General features: G+C 35.9%; 2 protein-coding genes across 13 annotated transcripts in view; one reads left to right on the top strand and one right to left on the bottom strand.

The window, feature by feature from the left end:
* The window catches only part of EFCAB7 (EF-hand calcium binding domain 7), a 47,985-nt gene extending 44,393 nt beyond the window's left edge, over positions 1–3,592 (bottom strand). Inside the window, exons 1-2 of one of the 5 annotated variants that reach the window (XM_033225129.1) lie at positions 3,265–3,592; positions 1,102–1,292 (exon numbers count right to left, since the gene is read on the bottom strand). In XM_033225129.1, coding sequence (XP_033081020.1) covers positions 1,102–1,288 — 187 coding nt within the window. In that variant the 5' untranslated portion in view covers positions 1,289–1,292; positions 3,265–3,592. Of the gene's footprint in view, positions 1–1,101; positions 1,293–3,264 lie in introns of those variants that run through there. The other 4 variants (XM_033225131.1, XM_033225132.1, XM_033225128.1 and 1 more) reach the window with 4 other exon arrangements.
* The window catches only part of ITGB3BP (integrin subunit beta 3 binding protein), an 80,641-nt gene continuing 64,662 nt past the window's right edge, over positions 3,397–19,375 (top strand). For 4 of the 8 annotated variants that reach the window (XM_033225144.1, XM_033225145.1, XM_033225146.1 and 1 more), the window contains exon 1: positions 3,397–3,772. In XM_033225144.1, the coding sequence (XP_033081035.1) occupies positions 3,501–3,772 (272 nt within the window). In that variant the 5' untranslated portion in view covers positions 3,397–3,500. The remainder of the gene's footprint in view (positions 3,773–19,375) is intronic. The other 4 variants (XM_033225139.1, XM_033225141.1, XM_033225142.1 and 1 more) reach the window with 1 other exon arrangement.

The raw sequence follows: 19,375 nt of genomic DNA, 5'->3' as shown, positions 1-19,375 counted from the left end.
TCACTGGAACCCAGAAGGCAGAGGCTGCAGTGAGTTGAGATTGCACCACTGCACTGCAGCCTGGGAGACAAAGCAAGATTCTATTTCCAAAAAAAAAAAATGTATTGGATGTCTGCCTAAACATTTAATGTATATGAATTAAACACAAATACTTAAAATTCAAAATAGAGCATGTTAGTAATTTTAAAATAATGTAAATCAAAATTAAACATGACTTTAAAAGTCAGTCATGTGCATTTGCATTTAAACTACTTTACAAATAATATATTTTATTTAGACATCAAATAAATTTTAATCTTGTCAATTCTTGTATTCCTCAAAATACATATCCTCAAATAGATCTTATTGGATACAAACTCAAGACACTGCTGCAAAAATATGTCAGGGTTTTGGTTTAAGAAAATTCATTCTAAAATTGGCAAAATAACTTAGTTTCTCTACCCATAAAGTTATTAGCCTTGATGAAACTGACATGAGTAGTTATCTAGTACTGTTGTTTACTACTCTCTCATGACTAAAGACCTCCAAATCATTTGATACTCCTGGCAAGGACCAAATTTGGTGGTTTTGGGGACCTTTGTAATGAGAGGAATTTTTAAATGTGAAGGACAGAAGCAATAAAAGACAAAACAAAAAATAAAAATAAGAAATAAAAAAACCCAAACTCAATTCTCTTTTAAAAGTTCACTTATCTCTCAATACTTCACTTTTTTCAGACATTCCACCCATTTTTACATATCCTTTACACTTTCCTCAGTATGGGTCAAATCCAGACTAGTGACTTAGAGGCCAAAAGTGTTTTAATTTTATTATGATAAATCTTAAAGCACCAAAATGAGAATTAAAAATATCTTAAGCAAGTAGTAATTGACAGAAGCTTTCAATTACCCATCTAGTTTGTATAAACATTGAAAGTTTTATTTTGTAGTTCCTAGAATATGTAACTATATAATATGACATAATAGCTTACTATAGTTCCATTGCTCAAGCTTCACTAAGAAATTGGGATGATTCAACAAGTTAATTCTAATTTCAGTCTTTCTGACCTATTTATCAACTTTCAACAAAAAGGCGAAAGATTTAAAATTTTAAAAAATTTACCCAAGTAAAGCTGATCTTTAGAAATAATGTTTTCCAAGCTGCTTTTGAAGACAGTTAAGTAGGCAGCTCTACAACTCATATAAAATATTTCCTCTTCAGTTAGTGGAAATTTCTTTGTTCGAGGACTCTCTGAAGGTGTTGATTTCTGACTGGAGAAAGTTGCATCGCTTCGTGGACTGATCGCCATTCTATTGAAAAGTAATTTAAAAACTTGTTTGTCAATGTGAGTCACTAAAACGCAAAGGTCATCATGTCTTTCACATACAGGGAGAAGAATCAAGATTTCATACGTAGAAGAAAAAGATGAAAATTTATAACTTTTATGAAAAAGTCAAGATATTAAAAGTTTTATATGTGGAAGAAAAAGATGAATATTATAGTTGTATATGGACGTATTATACATTAAACAAGAATAAGCCCTTGCAGTTGATTTCTAATTTTAGATATATACATATGTATATATACAATTATTCAAGTATGTAGTAATAGCCAAAAGAAAAAAGATATATACAAAAGAAGAATCACTGAACAAAGGAAAAGCACACATCTATTCTCTCAAAATAAGAAAGTCAGATGAGACTCTTCATCAGGTTTTCAAGAGGACCAAATCAGTTAATACATGTGAAGCATATACAATACTGCTTGGCACGTAATAAGTGCTAAATCAACTGCAGATAATGAGAAACTCCAGAATAATGAGAAACTCCAGAATAATGAGAAACTCCAGAATAATGAGAATTTGGATATGAGTGGTAGTTGACACCCATCTTCCACAGCAGGATCAACAAGATCATTTCATTAACATCTCAATAATGCAGCCCCACATTTCAAATAGCTATATTTCAAAGGTGTCATTTATAACATTACCATAGTTTTACTGTGTTCCTTTATTAATAACTATATATTTGAGGTTGATATAGCACCTCTGTACATAAGAGCTTAAAGAACTGTCATACATCTTGTCTTATCCCTATTACAGTGGTCAGGTATTTTTTTGTCCGCTTTACAGATGAGGAAATTGAGGGGTAGTGATGTCACCCAGCTAGCAGTAAGTGGCAAAAAGCCGTAAATTTCACTAACAGTTTATTCTTTGTTAATGTGGATATAGATTTACTGAACAATGATTACTATGGGTTATCAGATTGGTCTAACAGCTTCCAACATTACTCTACCCAGCTTTGACTTCTAAAAATACACTCCAGCCTACTAAATTGAATATTTCAAGTTCAATAATAAGATGATACAGGTAGGGTCCCCTTCAGGACTCATTGGATTCCTACTCAGGAGACCTAAATCATTTGCACCTTTTTGAATTATATAGATCTTTTACACTTGGGAAAGAAAGATAGTAATTGCTTACCATGGATGAAGTACCCTATTTATAATACACAGGCCGCCTGCCTGACACTTTCATATTACACTAGGTTTAGAAGGACCCCACAGGGATGTGGTGTCACAGTCTGTTACTGCAAATTGGTATTACTATAATTAAGCATTAGAGTTTTAAACACATATGCGTACATGCATCTCCTCACAAGTGTGAAAGAAAACTGTTTCAAGAAGGAAGGGAGAATGAATTTCACTTTGCAATAAGCAATTTTAAAGTGTAGTATTTTTTAGGATCGTCCTCAAATATTCTTTCCAAACAAGGCAACTCCCTCACGTGGAAATCGCAAGGCAGAAATGTGCCAGAATTTTATTCTTCTCCTTTCTGTGACGAGAAACCAAACTGAAGCTTAAATAAACATATAATTGCACCCCCAGCAGGCTTGGAAACCTCCTTTATTTAAAACTCCAGCCCGAGACTGAGACAGGGGCCTAGAGAGTACATTGCAGCAAACGGCTCCATAAATAACCAGCCACCCAACAGCAAGAAAAATAAACTGTTAACAAGCGCCTAAGGCTTCTACCGGGCCAAGCGAAAACAGAAAGCCATCCAGTCACCGTCCCTACACAGTGAAATACTTTCACAGGTAATCTCGGGCACCATCTCCCTATTTTTGTACTCCTCTGGAAATAAAACCGCATTTACATGTACATTGTAGGTATACACATGGACCAATTGTTTATGACAGAGAAGCAGACAAAGCAGGGGAAGGAGAAGCAGCCGCGCAGAGAGGGACAGAAGGAGCGAAGAGATAGAGACAGCGAGCTGTTTGCTACCTAATTCTAGCTCACAAACAAGGAAGCGCAGTCAATTCTCTTCGGCGATTCCGCGTTCCCCTCACCGCAGCCGGACAGATCTCGGCCTTTCTCTAATCACCATGGCAACTGCACCTCACCGCCGCCGGAAATAAGATGCAGAGCCCTTCCCCAAAGGATCCGGCTAGAAATCTAGGAAGCGCTGATAGACAGCTGTGTTGCTCCTCTATCGCGGGGCCAGATAGAGGAGCCGCGGTATGGCCAGAGTAGTGAGAGAGAGTGCTCTGTTATACCCAGCAGAAACTGGGTGCTGTCTTGGGCCTAAACTCCCCTCCCGCTCCTTTGCTCGCTCACACCCGGATCCTTCGTCGCGGGGAGGGTGTTTCCGCCCGGCCGCGGTGGGCGTGACGCAACGTCCAGCGCGCGCTTTTCATGCCTTGGCGTTTCCTTTGGCGGAGTTTCTGTTTTCAGAAGATGCTGGGTTCGTTTTGTTCCGCGGCGGTGGTGCTTCCCCGAATCTCAGAATGCCGTAGGTATCTCCTCCCCAGGTATTGCTGTTTTGGGGGGCCCTCTGCAAGAAGAGTAGATGTTGTGTGGCCCAACAGCCTTTCTCGTTGTCCTATTTTTTCGGAGTATAAACTTGTCTCCTCTGTCGACAGACAGTTCTCCTCGCTTGGTACCCTCAACTCTACGTCTCCTCCAGCGGTACTCATACGACAGTCCTCCTTTGCTTTCTGTTTCTACGATGCTTTTGACAGATTTTGTAAGCTGTGGGCTGTATTTAAGGTGATGTCTAACTTGAAATAACATAAATAAGATTAACACACAGGATGGAACAGAGTAGATAAAAACACGCCTTCGTAGTTTGTCAGTCCCTTGCCTTCATTAATGTGGCGCGTTCATATAAACCCGTGGCAGAACTCATGGACTCGGTCTGGATACCTGGATTCCAGTTAAGACTCTTTCACTGTTGGGCAAGTCACTTATCGACCTTGAGCTTCGGTTTTCTTACTTATACAAATAAGTTTGTACTGCATGATCTCTAAATTCCCATCCATGACCAATAATCTGATTATTGAGAATGACCATAATGGGAATAGGCATTGTGCTAGGTAATATTCATCTGTTTTTCCTATCCTTTATCCATCCTATATTGAGATGCATAAAATAGTTGCTACCCTATAGAAACTTAAAAAAAAAAAGTCACTAAAAGTGGGAGTGGGGTGGATATCAAACACCTGTAATTTTTCTCTGGCTGTCCTTATCCTCAGGCTGATTTAGGTACCCCCTTTAGTGTAACCTATTCCTTAGTTTATTTCAGTATTAAGTAAAATGCAAAGTAACGCACCTGGGGAAATATTTGCATCAAATAGAAATTGACATGAAAGGGGAAAGCTGTACAGAAATAACTTATATTTATTCAATCATGAATTACAATGTGGGTACTGTGTTAATTTATCTGCGTTTTTTCATTTAATCCTAAAAGACTTTAGGGGATAAGGGCTGCTATTATCTTTACAGATAAAGAAACCCATCACCTAATATAAAGGTTATGGATTATTGAGGAAGTTTTCCTTTCCCCAGAATTAAGCAAAGAGACTTGTCTCCCTACTCTTGCATTATAAAAATCATCCAGTTCTCAGATAAACAAAGCTGCAAAGATAATGTCACACACAAACGCACACACACACAGTCCCTAAGAATGCAATGAAAACAAACGTGTATTTGCCGAACAAGTAGTAATACCTCCTGAACTGTGTGTCTGTGTATAGGAGTGGGGAACCAAAAAACTATGAAAAGTGGAACTTTTTTTTTTCTTTTTTTGAGACAGAGTCTAGCTGTCTTGGCCAGACTAGAGTGTAGTGCTGTGATCACAGCTCACTGCAGCCTCTACCTCCCGGGCTCCCACGTACCACCATGCCTACTTTTTTTTATTTTGTAAAGACAGTGTCTCCGTGTTGCCCAGCCTGGTCTTGAAGTCCTGGGCTTAAGTGATCCTTCCACCTGAGCCTCCCAATGTGTTGGGATTATAGGAGTTAGCCACTGCGTCAGGCCTAAAAGTAGACCTTTTTGACAACTGTCCTCCTAACATGCACAGGAGATGTTATATTAGGCTTTTAGATAAATATATTCTGATAATAAATATACAACCTTAAAGCTGAGGTTAACATCTCACATATATAGCTAATATATATTATATGTGAGACTAGCAATTACTTTGCTAATTTTCTAAGTTTTAGCAAAGTGATTTAAGACCAAATCAGCAGTTAAGTAATGCATAAAACATAATGGCATGTTAGTAGAGAATCTCCATCATTGTTAGTAAACTAAGTTTTTGTTTGTTTGTTTGTTTTTAATGTGGTTACTGATGAGGTCATTAATGAGTGGTGCAAATAGCTATCTTGGCAAGTTACATATGAAGGTGGATTCATTTTTAAGTGATGTTGAAATGGTGACTATTTGGTATGTATTTGAAAGACTAAATGTGTAATATAACTTATGGGAGGGTGTGATCTATCTCTTCTAATTTCTTAGAACCTTGAGCAGAAAAAATTCAATACTACAATGTGTAGTTGTGAAAATATACATGGTCCAAATGAATCTAAAATAAATAAGAAACAGCAAATGTTCAGTGACAATAGAGTGGATGGATGAATCTTAACACAACGAGTTAAAGAACCAATTTGTAGGAGACTACATTTGTTATCCTTATAAAAATTAAGAACAAGCCAAAATAAGCTATTTATAGTTATATACGTATGTGATAAGATTATTGTTAAAAGGCAGAGAAATGATAAATACATTTTAGTAGATGACTTTTGAGGGAAGCAGATAGCTGCATGTATACCCAATCATATTGGTAATGATCTAGTTCTTAAATTATGTGGTGAGTTTATGAGTGCTTATTTTCTTGTGTTTTATAACTTGCACAGCTTACATTTATTCATTAGTATCCATTATTCATTAGTATTACATTTATTCATTTAGTATGTACTACTTAAAATGTTTTTTAAAAGGATTTAGAGATTACCTATCTTAAGTCCACACTAAGTGTAGCTTTCTATGCCTTCTCTTTGATCCTTTGGAGGAAACAGATGAATTACATAAATGCTGCTGTTGGTTTCGTTAGGCTAATCATCTTCCCTTCCAATCTTGCTCCTCTTTCTGTGTACATTATAAAATTAGCGACATAGTCATTTCTCTATCTAGGTTGAAACCTTCCCTTTTTTTAGATTTGAAGTGGAAAAATCATGGACTTTGGAGTAAGACAAACAGGATTTGAATCTTGAGTCTGTTAACCAGCTGTGTGCTCCTTAGATTGTTACTCAGTGTCCTCATTGATAAAATAGTTGCTCAATAAGTATTTATTAATTGAATGATAAAGTTGCTACTTTGGAAAGATTTCACTCTATGTAGACAGATACATGCCTTTTTAGTAGCTTTTGCTATAAGTAATCAAATCCCATTCTAGACTTTTTTTCTTCTACCTTTTGCTTTATAAAGCTTCCTTTAAAAAGTACCATTTGCTTAGTCTTTTATCTAATTAGTGTACATCATCATGCTAATTCAGCCAAGGATATTCTCTACCAGAGTTAACTTTATTCTGTTCCAAGCTATGACTGAACTAAAGCTATAAAGTTGGAATAGCATTAGTGTTGTAGAAAACTATTCGTAACGGTAACAGTGGGGGCCATTCTGCTGATGTATTTGTAGTCTGAGAATTTTCTGAGAGAACTTTAAAATGCGCTGTATTTTCCAAGATAAGAGAAAATGAATATAAACATATTCTGGATCTTTATTGTGCCTGTATGCTGTAATCATGTTGATGCTACTGCCAGGTACAATGATTTTTATTTTGTGGACTGATTATAAAGATATAGGTGGGTAGAATGATGTGTCAGGCCAAGTGAAAGTTAACCATTAAATAAACATCCTTTGAATTATAGTAGATATTCAAAGTTATATAATTTCTTTTATAAATAAAGTGTCCTGCATTTTAAAAGAAGATTGGTGAAATCATGGTACTTTATATAAGAAAAATATGAAATTTAAATGCAATTCTTTCCTGCTTGTAAAAGTCAGTCAAGTCTAATAGAGGAAGGTATAATAGAGCCTTTTTGGCTGAGCATGGTGGCTCTCACCTGTTGGTTTAACTTAGAATTTTTTTACTTCATAATAGTGTGAAAGCAATATGCATTCAGTAGAAACTACTTCAAGTACCCATACGACCATTCTTTACTTTCAGTGCAGTATTCGGTAAATTACATGAGATATTCAACACTTTATTTTAAAAGAGATTTTAGATTAGATGATTTACCCAACTATAAGTTAATTTAAGAGTTCTCAGTACGTTTAAGCTATGATGTTCAGTAGGTTAAATGTGTGAAATGCATTTTCAACTAATAGTTTCAATTTACAATGGGTTTGTTGTAACATAATCCTGTTGTAAGTCAAGGAGCATCTATATATTTTTTACTTTCAACTTCTTAAAAAGGCGAGAATGTTTAAAGCAAAAATTAAACACTATTGTGGGGTTATATGTAGACAATGTGTATGATACTAGTGGCACAAAGCACAGAGGGAGTTGACTATAATGTTGCAAGATTCTTCTCTTTTACATGAAGTAGTACTGTATTATTATAACTCTAGATAGACTGTGATATGTTAAAAAGGCACATTGTAATCCCCAGAGTAACCTCTGAAAATACAAAGAGGCATACCTAAAAAACAGATAGAGGAATTGAAATGATATATTTAAAAATACTGTTAATTCAAAAGAAGGCAGGTAAAATAGAACAAAGGAACAAAAACAGATGGGACAAATAGAAAACAACTATCTAAATGGTAGACCCAACCAGATAATTACATCAAGTTTAAGTGCAGTAAAGACATCAATGAAAAAGGTAGAGAATAAGGCTAGATTTTTTTTTTTTTAAAGCAAGTCGTAACTCTTCACTGTCTATAAGCAACAAACATGAAAGTTTTTTTTTTAAAGGGAAAGGTAGATATAACAGTCTAACAGGAGAGAAAGCAAATGATCAATATGCAGAATGAAAGGATAAATTGTACTTAGAAGAAAGAGAACACAAACTAGCAGCATCCAAAATGAAAGAGCAGAATATCACTAAAGATACTATAGATATTAAAAGAGGTAATATCATTAAAGCCTTTATTCCAGTGAACTTGACAACTTATACAAAATTGACAAATTCCTTGAAAAATACAACTTAGCATGATGGCATAAGATGATATAGAAAATCTGCATAATTAAGGGAATGGAATTTGTTACTAAGAATCTTCCCACAAAGACCCAGACGATTTCATTGGTTAATTGTACAAAGAACATACCCATTCACGAGAAAATAAAACCCTCAGCAAACTAGGAACAGGAGGGAACTTCTCATTTCCTTGAAAAACCTATAGGTAATATATTCAGTACTGAAAACTATTTTCTAAGATTAGGAAAAAGGCAAGAATGTGTCCTCTCACCACCTCTATTCAACAAAGCACACACAGAAAAACACCCACAATGTTAAAAAGGAAAAAGTGGGGCCAGACCCAGTGGCTCATGCCTGTAATCCCATCACTTTGGGAGGCTGAAACAGGCAGATTGCTTGAGCCCAGTAGTTCAAGACTAGCCTGGGCAATATGACAAAACGCTGTCTCTACAAAAAAAATATGAAAATTAACAAGGTATGATGTTACGTGCCTCAGCTTGGGAAGCTGAGGCAGGAGGATCACTTGAGCTGAGGAAGTCAAGGCTGCAGTGAGCTGTGATTGTGTCACTTGCACTCCAGCCTGGATGACCCTGTCTCAAAACAAACAAAAACAATAAAAAAAAAAGGAAAAAGTAAAATTAATGATTCAACAATGACATCATGTATGAAGAAAATCCTAAAAAGTCTACAAGACGATTTTCAGAACAATTTAGCAAGGATGTAGGACACAAAATCAGTATACAAAGATCAATATATTTCTTTTTTTTTTTTTTTTTGAGACGGAGTCTCGCTCTGTCACCCAGCCTGGGGTGCAGTGGCTGGATCTCAGCTCACTGTAAGCGAAGCTCCGCCTGCCGGGTTTACGCCATTCTCATGACGCAGCCTCCCGAGTAGCTGGGACTACAGGCGCCCGCCACCTCGCCCGGCTAGTTTTTTGTATTTTTTAGTAGAGATGGGGTTTCACCATGTTAGCCAGGATGGTCTCCATCTCCTGACCTCGTGATCCACCCGTCTCGGCCTCCCAAAGTGCTGGGATTACAGGCTTGAGCCACCGCGCCAGGCCAAGAGCAATATATTTCTATATTTCAGCAATAAACACCTGGAAATTGAAGTTAGGTAAGATTTTTCATTTACAATTACGTAAAAATACATGTAGTAATTTAGCATAAGACATGCAAGACCTCTACAGTGAAAATTACAAAATGTTCCTTAGAGGAATTAAAGATGAAGATAAATGAGAGTATTATTAAATGATAAATGTGGTATTATTAAAATGTTAGTTCTTACCAATGTTTAGATTTAATGCAATCCCTGTCATAATCCTAACAAACATTTCTTTTTAAGTTTTGCTCTTTTTTTATTTCTACTTTTTAAAATGCATCTTTTAAAAAAAAAAGTTAAGTGGATAAAAACTTGTATAGTAGTATTTGGTATTATCTTTATCTTTTCTGTTTTATATTTCATTTTTCATGTAATCTAATTTTCCTTCTTTGTACTTTCTTTTTGGGGGGATGATCATTTATACCTAATTTATTTGTTTTTATTTTTGATAGACTCAGGGTGTATATGTGCAGGTTTGTTACAAGAATATATTGCATAATGGTGAGGTTTGGACTCGTAGGTGCCCATCACCCAAATAGTGAACATTGTAACATTGTACCCGAAAGATAATTTTTCAACCCTCACCTTCCTCCCACACTTCCTCCTTTTGAGGTCTCCTTGTCTATTATTTCCCTCTGTATGTTCATGTGTACCTATTGTTTAGCTCCCACTAATAAATGAGAACATGTGGTATTTGCTTTTTTTTTTTTTTTTTTTTGTGAAACAAGGTCTTACTCTGTCACCCAAGCTGGACTGCAGTGGCATGAGCATGGCTCACTGCAACCTTGACCTCCTGGGCTCAAGTGATCCTCCTGCTTCAGCCTCCCAAGTAGTTGGGACTACAGATGCACACCACCACACTGGCCTAATTTTTTATCTTTTTGTAGAGACAAAGTCTCACTGTGTTGCCCATATTGATATCCAACAGTCCTCATGCCTTGGCCTCCCAAAATGCTGAGATCACAGGTGTGAGCACTGCTGCACCCACTTTATTTCCTCTCCTCTCCTCTCCCCTCCCCTCCCCTCCCCTTCCCTCTCCTCTCCTCTTTTTCTTTCCTTTCCTTTCATTTCCTCTTTTCTCTTGTTTTCTTCTTTCCTTCTCCCTGTCCCCTCCACTCCCTTCTCCTCCCTTCTCCTCCCCTCCCCTCCCCTCCCCTTCCTTCCCCTTCGCTTCCCCCTCCTCTTTTTTTTTTTTTTTCTGAGACATGGTCTTGCTCCGTCACCCAGGCTGGAGTGCAGTAGTGCAATCTCAGGTCACCGCAACCTCCGCCTCCCAGGCTCACTTCTGGACTCAAGTAATCTGCTCAACTCGGCCTCCTAAAGTGTTGGGATTACAGGTATGAGCCACCATGCCTGGCCTAATTTTCTGTTTCTGAGTTATTCCACTCAAGATAGTGCTTTCCAGCTCTATTCATGTTGCTACAGAACAACACGATATCATTCTTTTTTATGGATTCATAGTGTTCTGTGGTGTATATATACCACATTTCTTTATTCAGTCATCCATTGATGGACACAGGATGATTCCATGACTTTGCTCTTGTGAATAGTGCTGCAATAAATGTACAAGTACATTTGTCTTTTTGATACAATGATTTCTTTTCCTTTGATAGATACCAGTAGTGGGGTTGCTGGGTAGTCTTTTTTTTTTTTTTTTTTTTTTTTTTTTTGAGACGGAGTTTTGCTCTGTCACCCAGGCTGGAGTGCCGTGGTGCAATCTTGTTTCACTGCAAACTCCGCCTCCCGGGTTCAAGTGATTCTCCTGTCTCAGCCTTCTGAGTAGCTGGGACTACAAGCATGCGCCACCATGCCTGGCTAATTTTTGTCTTTTTAGTAGAAACGGGGTTTCACCATATTGATCAGGCTGGTCTTGAACTCCTGACCTCGTGATCTGCCCACCTCGGCCACCCAAAGTGCTGGGATTACAGGCGTGAGCCACTGTGCCTGGCGTTGAATGGTAGTTCTATTTTTAGTTCTTCAGGCAAACATTTTATAGAAATTGAAAACTGATTTCAAAATTTGTATGGAAAGGCAAGTGACTTGCAGTAGCCAAAACAATTTTGAAAAAAAAGAATGAAGTTGGAGTATGTAAACTAACTAGACATAGCATAAAGTGTTGGTAATGAAATCAGTGTAGTTTAGGCATATAGAGAAATAGATAAATAGAATAGAATAGAAAGTCCAGAAATAGACCCACAAAGGTACCAAAGCAGTTCAGTGGGGATAAGAGAAGATTTTCTTCCCAAGTGGTGCTGGCATACCCAGTGGGGAAAAAAACAAAACACCTTGACCTTCACCTTATACTACATACAAAAATTAATTTGAGATACATTTTAGTCCTAAATGTAAAAAGTAAAGTTTCTGGAGGAAAATATTCGAGAATATTGTTACAATCTGAAGTAGATAAAATTTCAGGCAAGACTCAGAAAGCAATAATTATAAAAGAAAAAAATGATAAATTACACTTCACCTACATTTTAAACTTTTGCTCATCAAGAGATAACATTTAAAAAAGTAAGTTTTGTGTTTTTCTTTTTTTTTTTTTTGAGATGGAGTCTCGCTCTGTCGCCAGGCAGGAGTGCAGTGGCACGATCTTGGCTCACTGCAACCTCTGCCTCCTGGGTTCAAGTGATTCTCCTGTCTCAGCCTCCCACGTAGCTGGGACTGCAGGTGTGCACCACCACACCCAGCTAATTTTTGTATTTTTAGCAGGGACAGGGTTTCACGATGTTGACCAGGATGGTCTCAATCTCTTGACCTTGTGATCTGCCCACCTTGGCCTCCCAAAGTGATGAGATTACAGGCGTGAGCCACTGCACCCAGCCAAAAAAAGTAAATTTTCAAACAACTGGGAAAAAGTATTTAACAGATATATATCAGACAAAGGATTTATATTTAGGAAAATAAAGAACTCTTACTAATCAACAGTAGAAAGATAAAAATGTTATTTAAATAATGGCCCAAAGATTTGAACCAATAGTTAATAAAAGAAGATATACAAATGAACCATAACATGTTAGACATTTTGGCAGTTTCTTATGAAATTAAATAAACATTCACCTACCCAATGATCTAGCACTTTTACTTCTAGGTATTTATTTATCCAAGAAAACTGAATGCAATATAGCTAAGGGAAACAACACAAAAAACCTTGTAAAAGGTGTTCTTGGAAGCTTTACTCATAATGGCTAAAAACTAAAACCAAGTGTCCATCAACAGGAAAACAAATAAATGGTTTATTAAGATAGAATATTAATTAAAAACAAATGATCTACTGATGTGCAACAACCTGGGTGAATCTCACAGTTATGCTGAGCAGAGAAAATAGACGCAAGTACATACTGTACGGTTCTATTTATATGAAATTCTAGAATAGGCAAAAGTAATTTGTGTTGGAAGAAATTAGAAAAGTAGTTGTGCATGGTATAGGTGATGGACTTGGAGGGAGCCTGAGGTACCCTCCTCATATGATTCAAATATTCCATATCTTGATACGGATGTGAGTTTCAGGGATATAGTACACATTTGTTAAAACTCGCATCTATACACTTAATATTTGTGCTGCTTGCTATATGTAAATTTTACATTAAAAATATTAGGCAAATATTGAACTTGAGTAAGAGATTTGCTTTCCATAGTAGTATATGTTAGCACTTCTGAAACTGGTTTTTATGTGTTCTAGGCTTGGTCAAATGCGTAAGTGTATTGTGGGTGATGGGAGCCAGTTTCTCACCTTTGGATGGAGGAATTTCAAATTTGTTGACTTGGCACTGGAGATGTCAATATGAAATCATAGTTTTAAAAAATATACACATTAAAGATAGAGGTAGATAGAAATGTTTTTGTGTGTGTGATGTGTGTTCCAGCTCTGTCCTCTGAGAGAGACTATAAGCAATGACATAAATAACAGTGAACATATTTAGTGCCCAGATTTTGGTGTCTAAATACCATTGTCCACTAAAAAGAGCTAGATCTCATTGGAGAAAAAGCTGATTTCAAAGCTGATGCAGAGAAAATTTTTTTGCGTGTGCTGGAAAGTTAGGAAGTGCTCAAAGCGTTATGGGTACATAGGTTAAACAGGAGCTGGGGTGAAAGGGGAGAATGGTCCCATTGCCAAATTTGGGACAGTTAAACATCAAAATAAATAATGATAGGAATGGCTTAAAATCCATTGGCTAACACAAAAATCTGTAACATTGTAGTGATATAAATGAATAAAGGAAGGAGAACAGAAAGTCTTTTCTTGAAATATAATGATAACTAATAAATATAAAAGGAACAATCATTAGTGGCTTTTTATAAGATTTCTTATTTACTACATTGGAGAAAACTGGAAGATAATATCTTAATGGTCAAAATTTATATCACTGATATTACAATACATCAAGATCAAGTGCCTCAAGTTATCCTCTCACAAGGATGCAACATCACTTCTGTGATATTTATGCCATATATGCATAACCTAATCATGGGGAAATATCAGATAGGCCCAAATTGAGGGATAGTCTATAAAAATAAAAATGGTCTGCAGTCTTGAAAAATGTCCGGGTTAAGGAAAACAAAAGGTTGAGAAACTGTTCTAGAGGGAGACAGCCAAATGCAATGAGTGATCCAGGACTGGATCCTAGACTTGGGTGGAAATTTGCTATAAAGGACATTATTAGAACAAGTGATAAAATATGACTACAGACTGCTTATTATAATAATGTATTGATGATAATTTTTTCATTTTGATTATTGTATCAATGAAATTGTTCTTAGCAAAGCATGTGGAGATATTTATGAGTAAGAGTGTACTGTGTTTCCAAGTTCTCAATGGTTAGAAGCATAAGCATATATAATAAACATATATATATGTGTATAGACAGAATGATAAAGCACATGAGACAAAATGTAAGCAAGTGGTAAATCTGGGTAAATGATAACAAGAATTTTTATTCTTGGAACTTTTTTAAAGTTTATAATTGTAGAAAAATTAAAAGTTACTCCAAAACGTATTGTGAATTGTTTTAAAAAATTAATGGTTTACACAGTAGATTAGGCACAGCTGAGTAAGGAATTAGAGAATTTGAAGATAAATCTGAAGAAATTGCCCAAAGGCAGCTTAGAGAACAAGGAAATGAAAGAGGAGTTTAGAGATGTGAAAGAATAAGAAAGTCTAAAATTATTTCTTAATAGAGTCTCAGAAAGGTAGAATGAAGGAGAGGCAATAGTTGAAGAAACACGGCTTAGTTTTTTTGTTTTGTTTTTTTTGTCAGAACTGGTAGGATACAAATCAACATAAAGGACTACCTTAGAGATAAGACTGTGTTCAGATGATATTGTTTGGGAACTTTTTTTTTCTTTTTTTTTTTTTCTTAAACAGGGTTTTGCTCTGTAGCCCAGGCTGGGAGTACAATGGCCTTATCATGGTTCATTGCAGCCTTGACCTTCTGGACTCAAGTGATCCTCGCTCCTCATCCTCCCAAGTCATGGGACCACAGGCACGCACCACCACACTTGCCTAATTTTTTTGTATTTTTTTGTGGAGTTGGGATCTCCCTATGTTGCCCAGGCTAGTCTCGAACTCCTGGTCTCAAGGGATCCACCCACCTCAGGCTCCCAAAGTGTTGGGATTATAGGTGAAACCCACTGCACCAGGCTCTGTATTTAAACTTAAATATGGTTGATGGGAATAGCTTTAAAAAAAATAAAAGTCTTATCTAGGAATTTTAAACCAAAATTATTTAAGTCCACAAAATTGGAGCACTATAGAAAATTGAAGAAACTAAATATATTCTTGAATTTGAGATTGGTGTTTCGAACTAAAAAATAAATGCAATTAATTAAACAAATCATTAATTTATATAACACTTGTATGCCAATCACTGTATCAGGCTTTGGGGATTCAGATATTAATAGATAACCGTGCTATCTAGGAGTTTTAACTTTAATGGAAGAGCTAGTTCAAGCATTTTTAGAACTTGTAACCTACCGGTTAGTAGACACGGTGCTAATGATATAAATATCTTAGTCTAGGGAAGAAAAACAAACATGAATAGTTTCAACATAAGTTTGGTGAGAGGGTCATGCACAAGTGCTGTTAAGTAGAGTTGAAGCTTCCCTAGTGCAAACAGGACAAAAAGTGTCAGTAGAAACTTCTTAGAGATGATTCTGTTGGAGTCTCAAAGGTGTGGTAGGTATCATTGTTAGTTTTTTGTTATTATGTTTATGTTGTGAAATAAAATTTGTACAGAAAAATGTCTATCACCCATCTACCATTTTTAATTCTGGTAGACCTGAGTGCTTTCAATAGAGACTCTCTCAAAGGACATACTTATGTCCTTCCTTTATATGTATGTATGTGACAGTACTTAATAACAGTATGGTCAATATGAAAGCATCTAAATGAATGATTAATAACAGTATTAGTGGCTATTACTGTTATTAATTTGAACACAAAAAGCATAGGCTTGAATGAAAAGGAGAATGCAGAAAGGATAATAGATTCTTCTCCCTTCTTTGCTCATTCCCATACATAGAATGGAAAATAAATCATTTCACATATCTCAGTTTACATTTAAGGAGTCACATGGGATGTGAATTTGGCCATTGCCTTTCATCAAAGGATTTCTAAGAATCTCACAAGCATACTCAGTAATCCTCTAACCACTCCTGTGAAGTTGTAGCTGGCAATATTATCATCTCTATTATAGTGTGGAGTAAATGGAAGCACTGAAATACTCAGTGATATTTTTATCTTCCACTCAGAAATTTCTTACTACTTTACAGGCCAGTGTTATTGTCAAGTTTATGAAGCTTAGTGAGATTATGTGATTTGCCCAACCTTAGGGAAGAATTTGGCATAGTATGAAGGCTCCCTGAGTCTTAACTGCTTTACTAAGCTTATTCTGTACCCCCCCCATTCCTCCCCTCAGTCCTGCTATTCAAAATTGTATTTAAACTAATGTTTTAAAAGTTCTATAAGAGAACCTCAAATCATACAATTTTGTGATCTTCTGAGGGTCATTCCTGGTTTTTTATTAGGAATCAAATGATAGGGTTTTTTTTCCTAGAATAATGTCTTTAATATTGTAACTTATGTTAGTCAATAACATTGTATAATAAAACTCATCTACTTGTTCTGTTCTGATGAACCAGATAATCCTATTCAGGATACTACCATGTGTTAAGCTAAATAAAAAACAGGAGGACAGTCTTAGAGAATAATATAATTATACAAACATAGTTACTCTCTCTATATGTAAAATTGCATGTCAAATGTTCTGTATTTTTTAAAATTCTCAACAGCAGTAATTCTGGTAGCAACCAGAATTTTGATCCCAGTGAATCTAAACCTAGTATACCTAGAAATCGAATATAACTTGTAAATTATGAGCATAGGTGGAAATTTGGGTAAGTTGGAAGTTAGAAGTCACCCACAGAGATGTTACGTGTAAGAGGGAGGTAATTAGGACATAATAGATAGATATCCTTTAAAAAAATTATCTATTTTAAAATTGTGCTAAATTATACATAACAAAATTTACTATTTCAATCATTTTTTAGGTGTCCAGTTCAGTGACATTAAGAATGTTTACCTTGTTGTGCAACCATCACCACCATTAATCTCTAGAATTTTTTTCATCTTGTAAAACTGAAACTCTGTATCCATTAAACAGTAATTTCCCATTCCTCACTCCTTCTAGCCCCTGCAACCACCATTCTATTTTTTGTCTTCATGAATTTGACTACTCTCCTATGTTTGGAATCATACAATATTTGTCCTTTTTGACTGGCTTATTTTACTTAGCATAATGTCTTCAAGGTTCATCCATGTTGTAGCACATGTCAAATTTCATTTCTTGTTTTTAAAGCTGAATAAGGTTTTGTTTTATGTATATATCACATTTTGCGTATCGTTCATCTGTCAGTAGATATTTGGGTTGCTTTTCTACCTTTTGGCTATTGTGAGCAATGCTGCTGTAAACATTGGTGTACAAATATCTGTTTGTGTCCCAGCTTTCAATTATTTTTGGAAGTGGAATCATGGAATCATATGGTAATTCTATTTTTAATTCTTTGAGGAACTGCCATACTGTTTTCCATAGCTGCTGAACCATTTTACATTCCCACCAGCAGTGCACAGGGATTCTGGTTTCTCTACATCCTCACCAACACTTTTTTTTTTTTAATAGTAGCCATCCTAATAGGTTGTGAAGTAATATTTCATTGTGGTTCTGATTTGCATTTCCCTAATGATTAGAGATGTTGAGCATCTTTTCATGTGCTTATTGGTCATTAGTATATCTCTTTGGAGAAATGTATATTCAAGTCCTTGTCCAATTTTGTGTGCCCACTTTTTTAAACCCAGATAGTAGCCACAGGAGCTGCTTTACAACTTTACAGAACTACCAGAAAGATACCACTTTTGTTAGCTAATACTGGTAACAAAAAAGTAAATATTTTAGGAAAATATCCCATATATCTAATCAAATTTTACCTATTTTTCCTTCATGTGTTTCATCCGTCTCCTCTATTCCTACTAACAGTAAACTAATCAATTTAGTATATTCTTATGATTCTGTTAGTTGTAAAAGAGTGGTTGGGCCCAGTTGTAAATAAATGTTAAGAATAGATGGTCATAAACTCTGTAGTGGGTTTGCTCTTCTTTCCCCTTCTTTAATTCCCTTCCCCTCAGCTCAATAAAGATTTATTATGCACAAGACCTGAGATCTGAGTTTCTCTCCCTCAAGATGTGTGACAGTAGGCAAGTTGCACAAACTATTTTCCCTATTGGCTGAACTAAGTGATTTCTTAGATTTCTTCTAGTCTTGTCTATTATATCTTTTAAGGATTCTTTTAAGTATTATAACTTTTGGTTATTAGATGTCTGAATTTTCTTAATACTACACTACCCTCAATAAATAATATTTTTAGATTGTCACCAAACATAAAGTGGGAGATGACAGCCTGTTTTAACTCAGCTTACTTTCTTGTTTTCTATTTTTTACTTATTTCCTTGGGTTTTTTAGATCAGCCTGGGGCCTAATCTGTAAACTTTTTAAAAGCAAACATATAGTTACTTTCTCTAAGAATTACCATTGATAATAAAGCAATATTTTGAACAGTTAATAGCAGGATGGAATTTGTCTCCTAAAATATAGTATTGCATCTTAATAGCGTTTAGAAACAAAGGATAAGAAATGCTGTACTGTTTAACTTTAGTTTTTTAATTTCTTTTTTTTTTTTTTTTTGAGACAGTTTTGCTCCTGTTGCCCAGTCTGGAATGCAATGGCACGATTTTGGTTCACTGCAACCTCTGCCTCTCTGGTTCAAGCGATTCTCCTGCCTCAGCCTTGGGAGTAGCTGGGATTACAGGCGTGCACCACCACACCAGGCTAATTATTTTGTATTTTTAGTACAGACGGTGTTTCACCATGTTAGGGTGTTCTCGAACTCCTGACGTCAGGTGACCCACCCACCTCAGCCTTCCAAAGTGCTGGGATTACAGGCGTGAGCCACCACGCCTGGCCTAATTTCTATTTTTGAAGTGTTATAAATACCAGAACATCTTACATACCCAAATACGGCAATACGTATTCCAAAGCTAAATATAAATTTTAAAAAATTATCTGCATTTTAATTTGTTTGTACCTCTGTTTTCTTCTTGACTCATTGGGAAAGCAGATTAAATTGATATTAAGTGGATTTCTAAAAGCATAAATAATTCTTTAAACCAGTTTAATCTCAAGAAATAATGTTGTGATAGGCTAATGGGGATATAGTAGCAAAATAATCTCCTTTTAGATAGATTAAGTTTTTGTACTTAA

This window comes from Trachypithecus francoisi, unplaced genomic scaffold (genome assembly GCF_009764315.1).
Source record: "Trachypithecus francoisi isolate TF-2019V2 unplaced genomic scaffold, Tfra_2.0 Lachesis_group12, whole genome shotgun sequence".
Taxonomy (NCBI): Eukaryota; Metazoa; Chordata; class Mammalia; order Primates; family Cercopithecidae; genus Trachypithecus; species Trachypithecus francoisi.
Note: the sequence above shows the minus strand (reverse complement) of the source record. Positions and strands in the feature narration are given on the sequence as shown.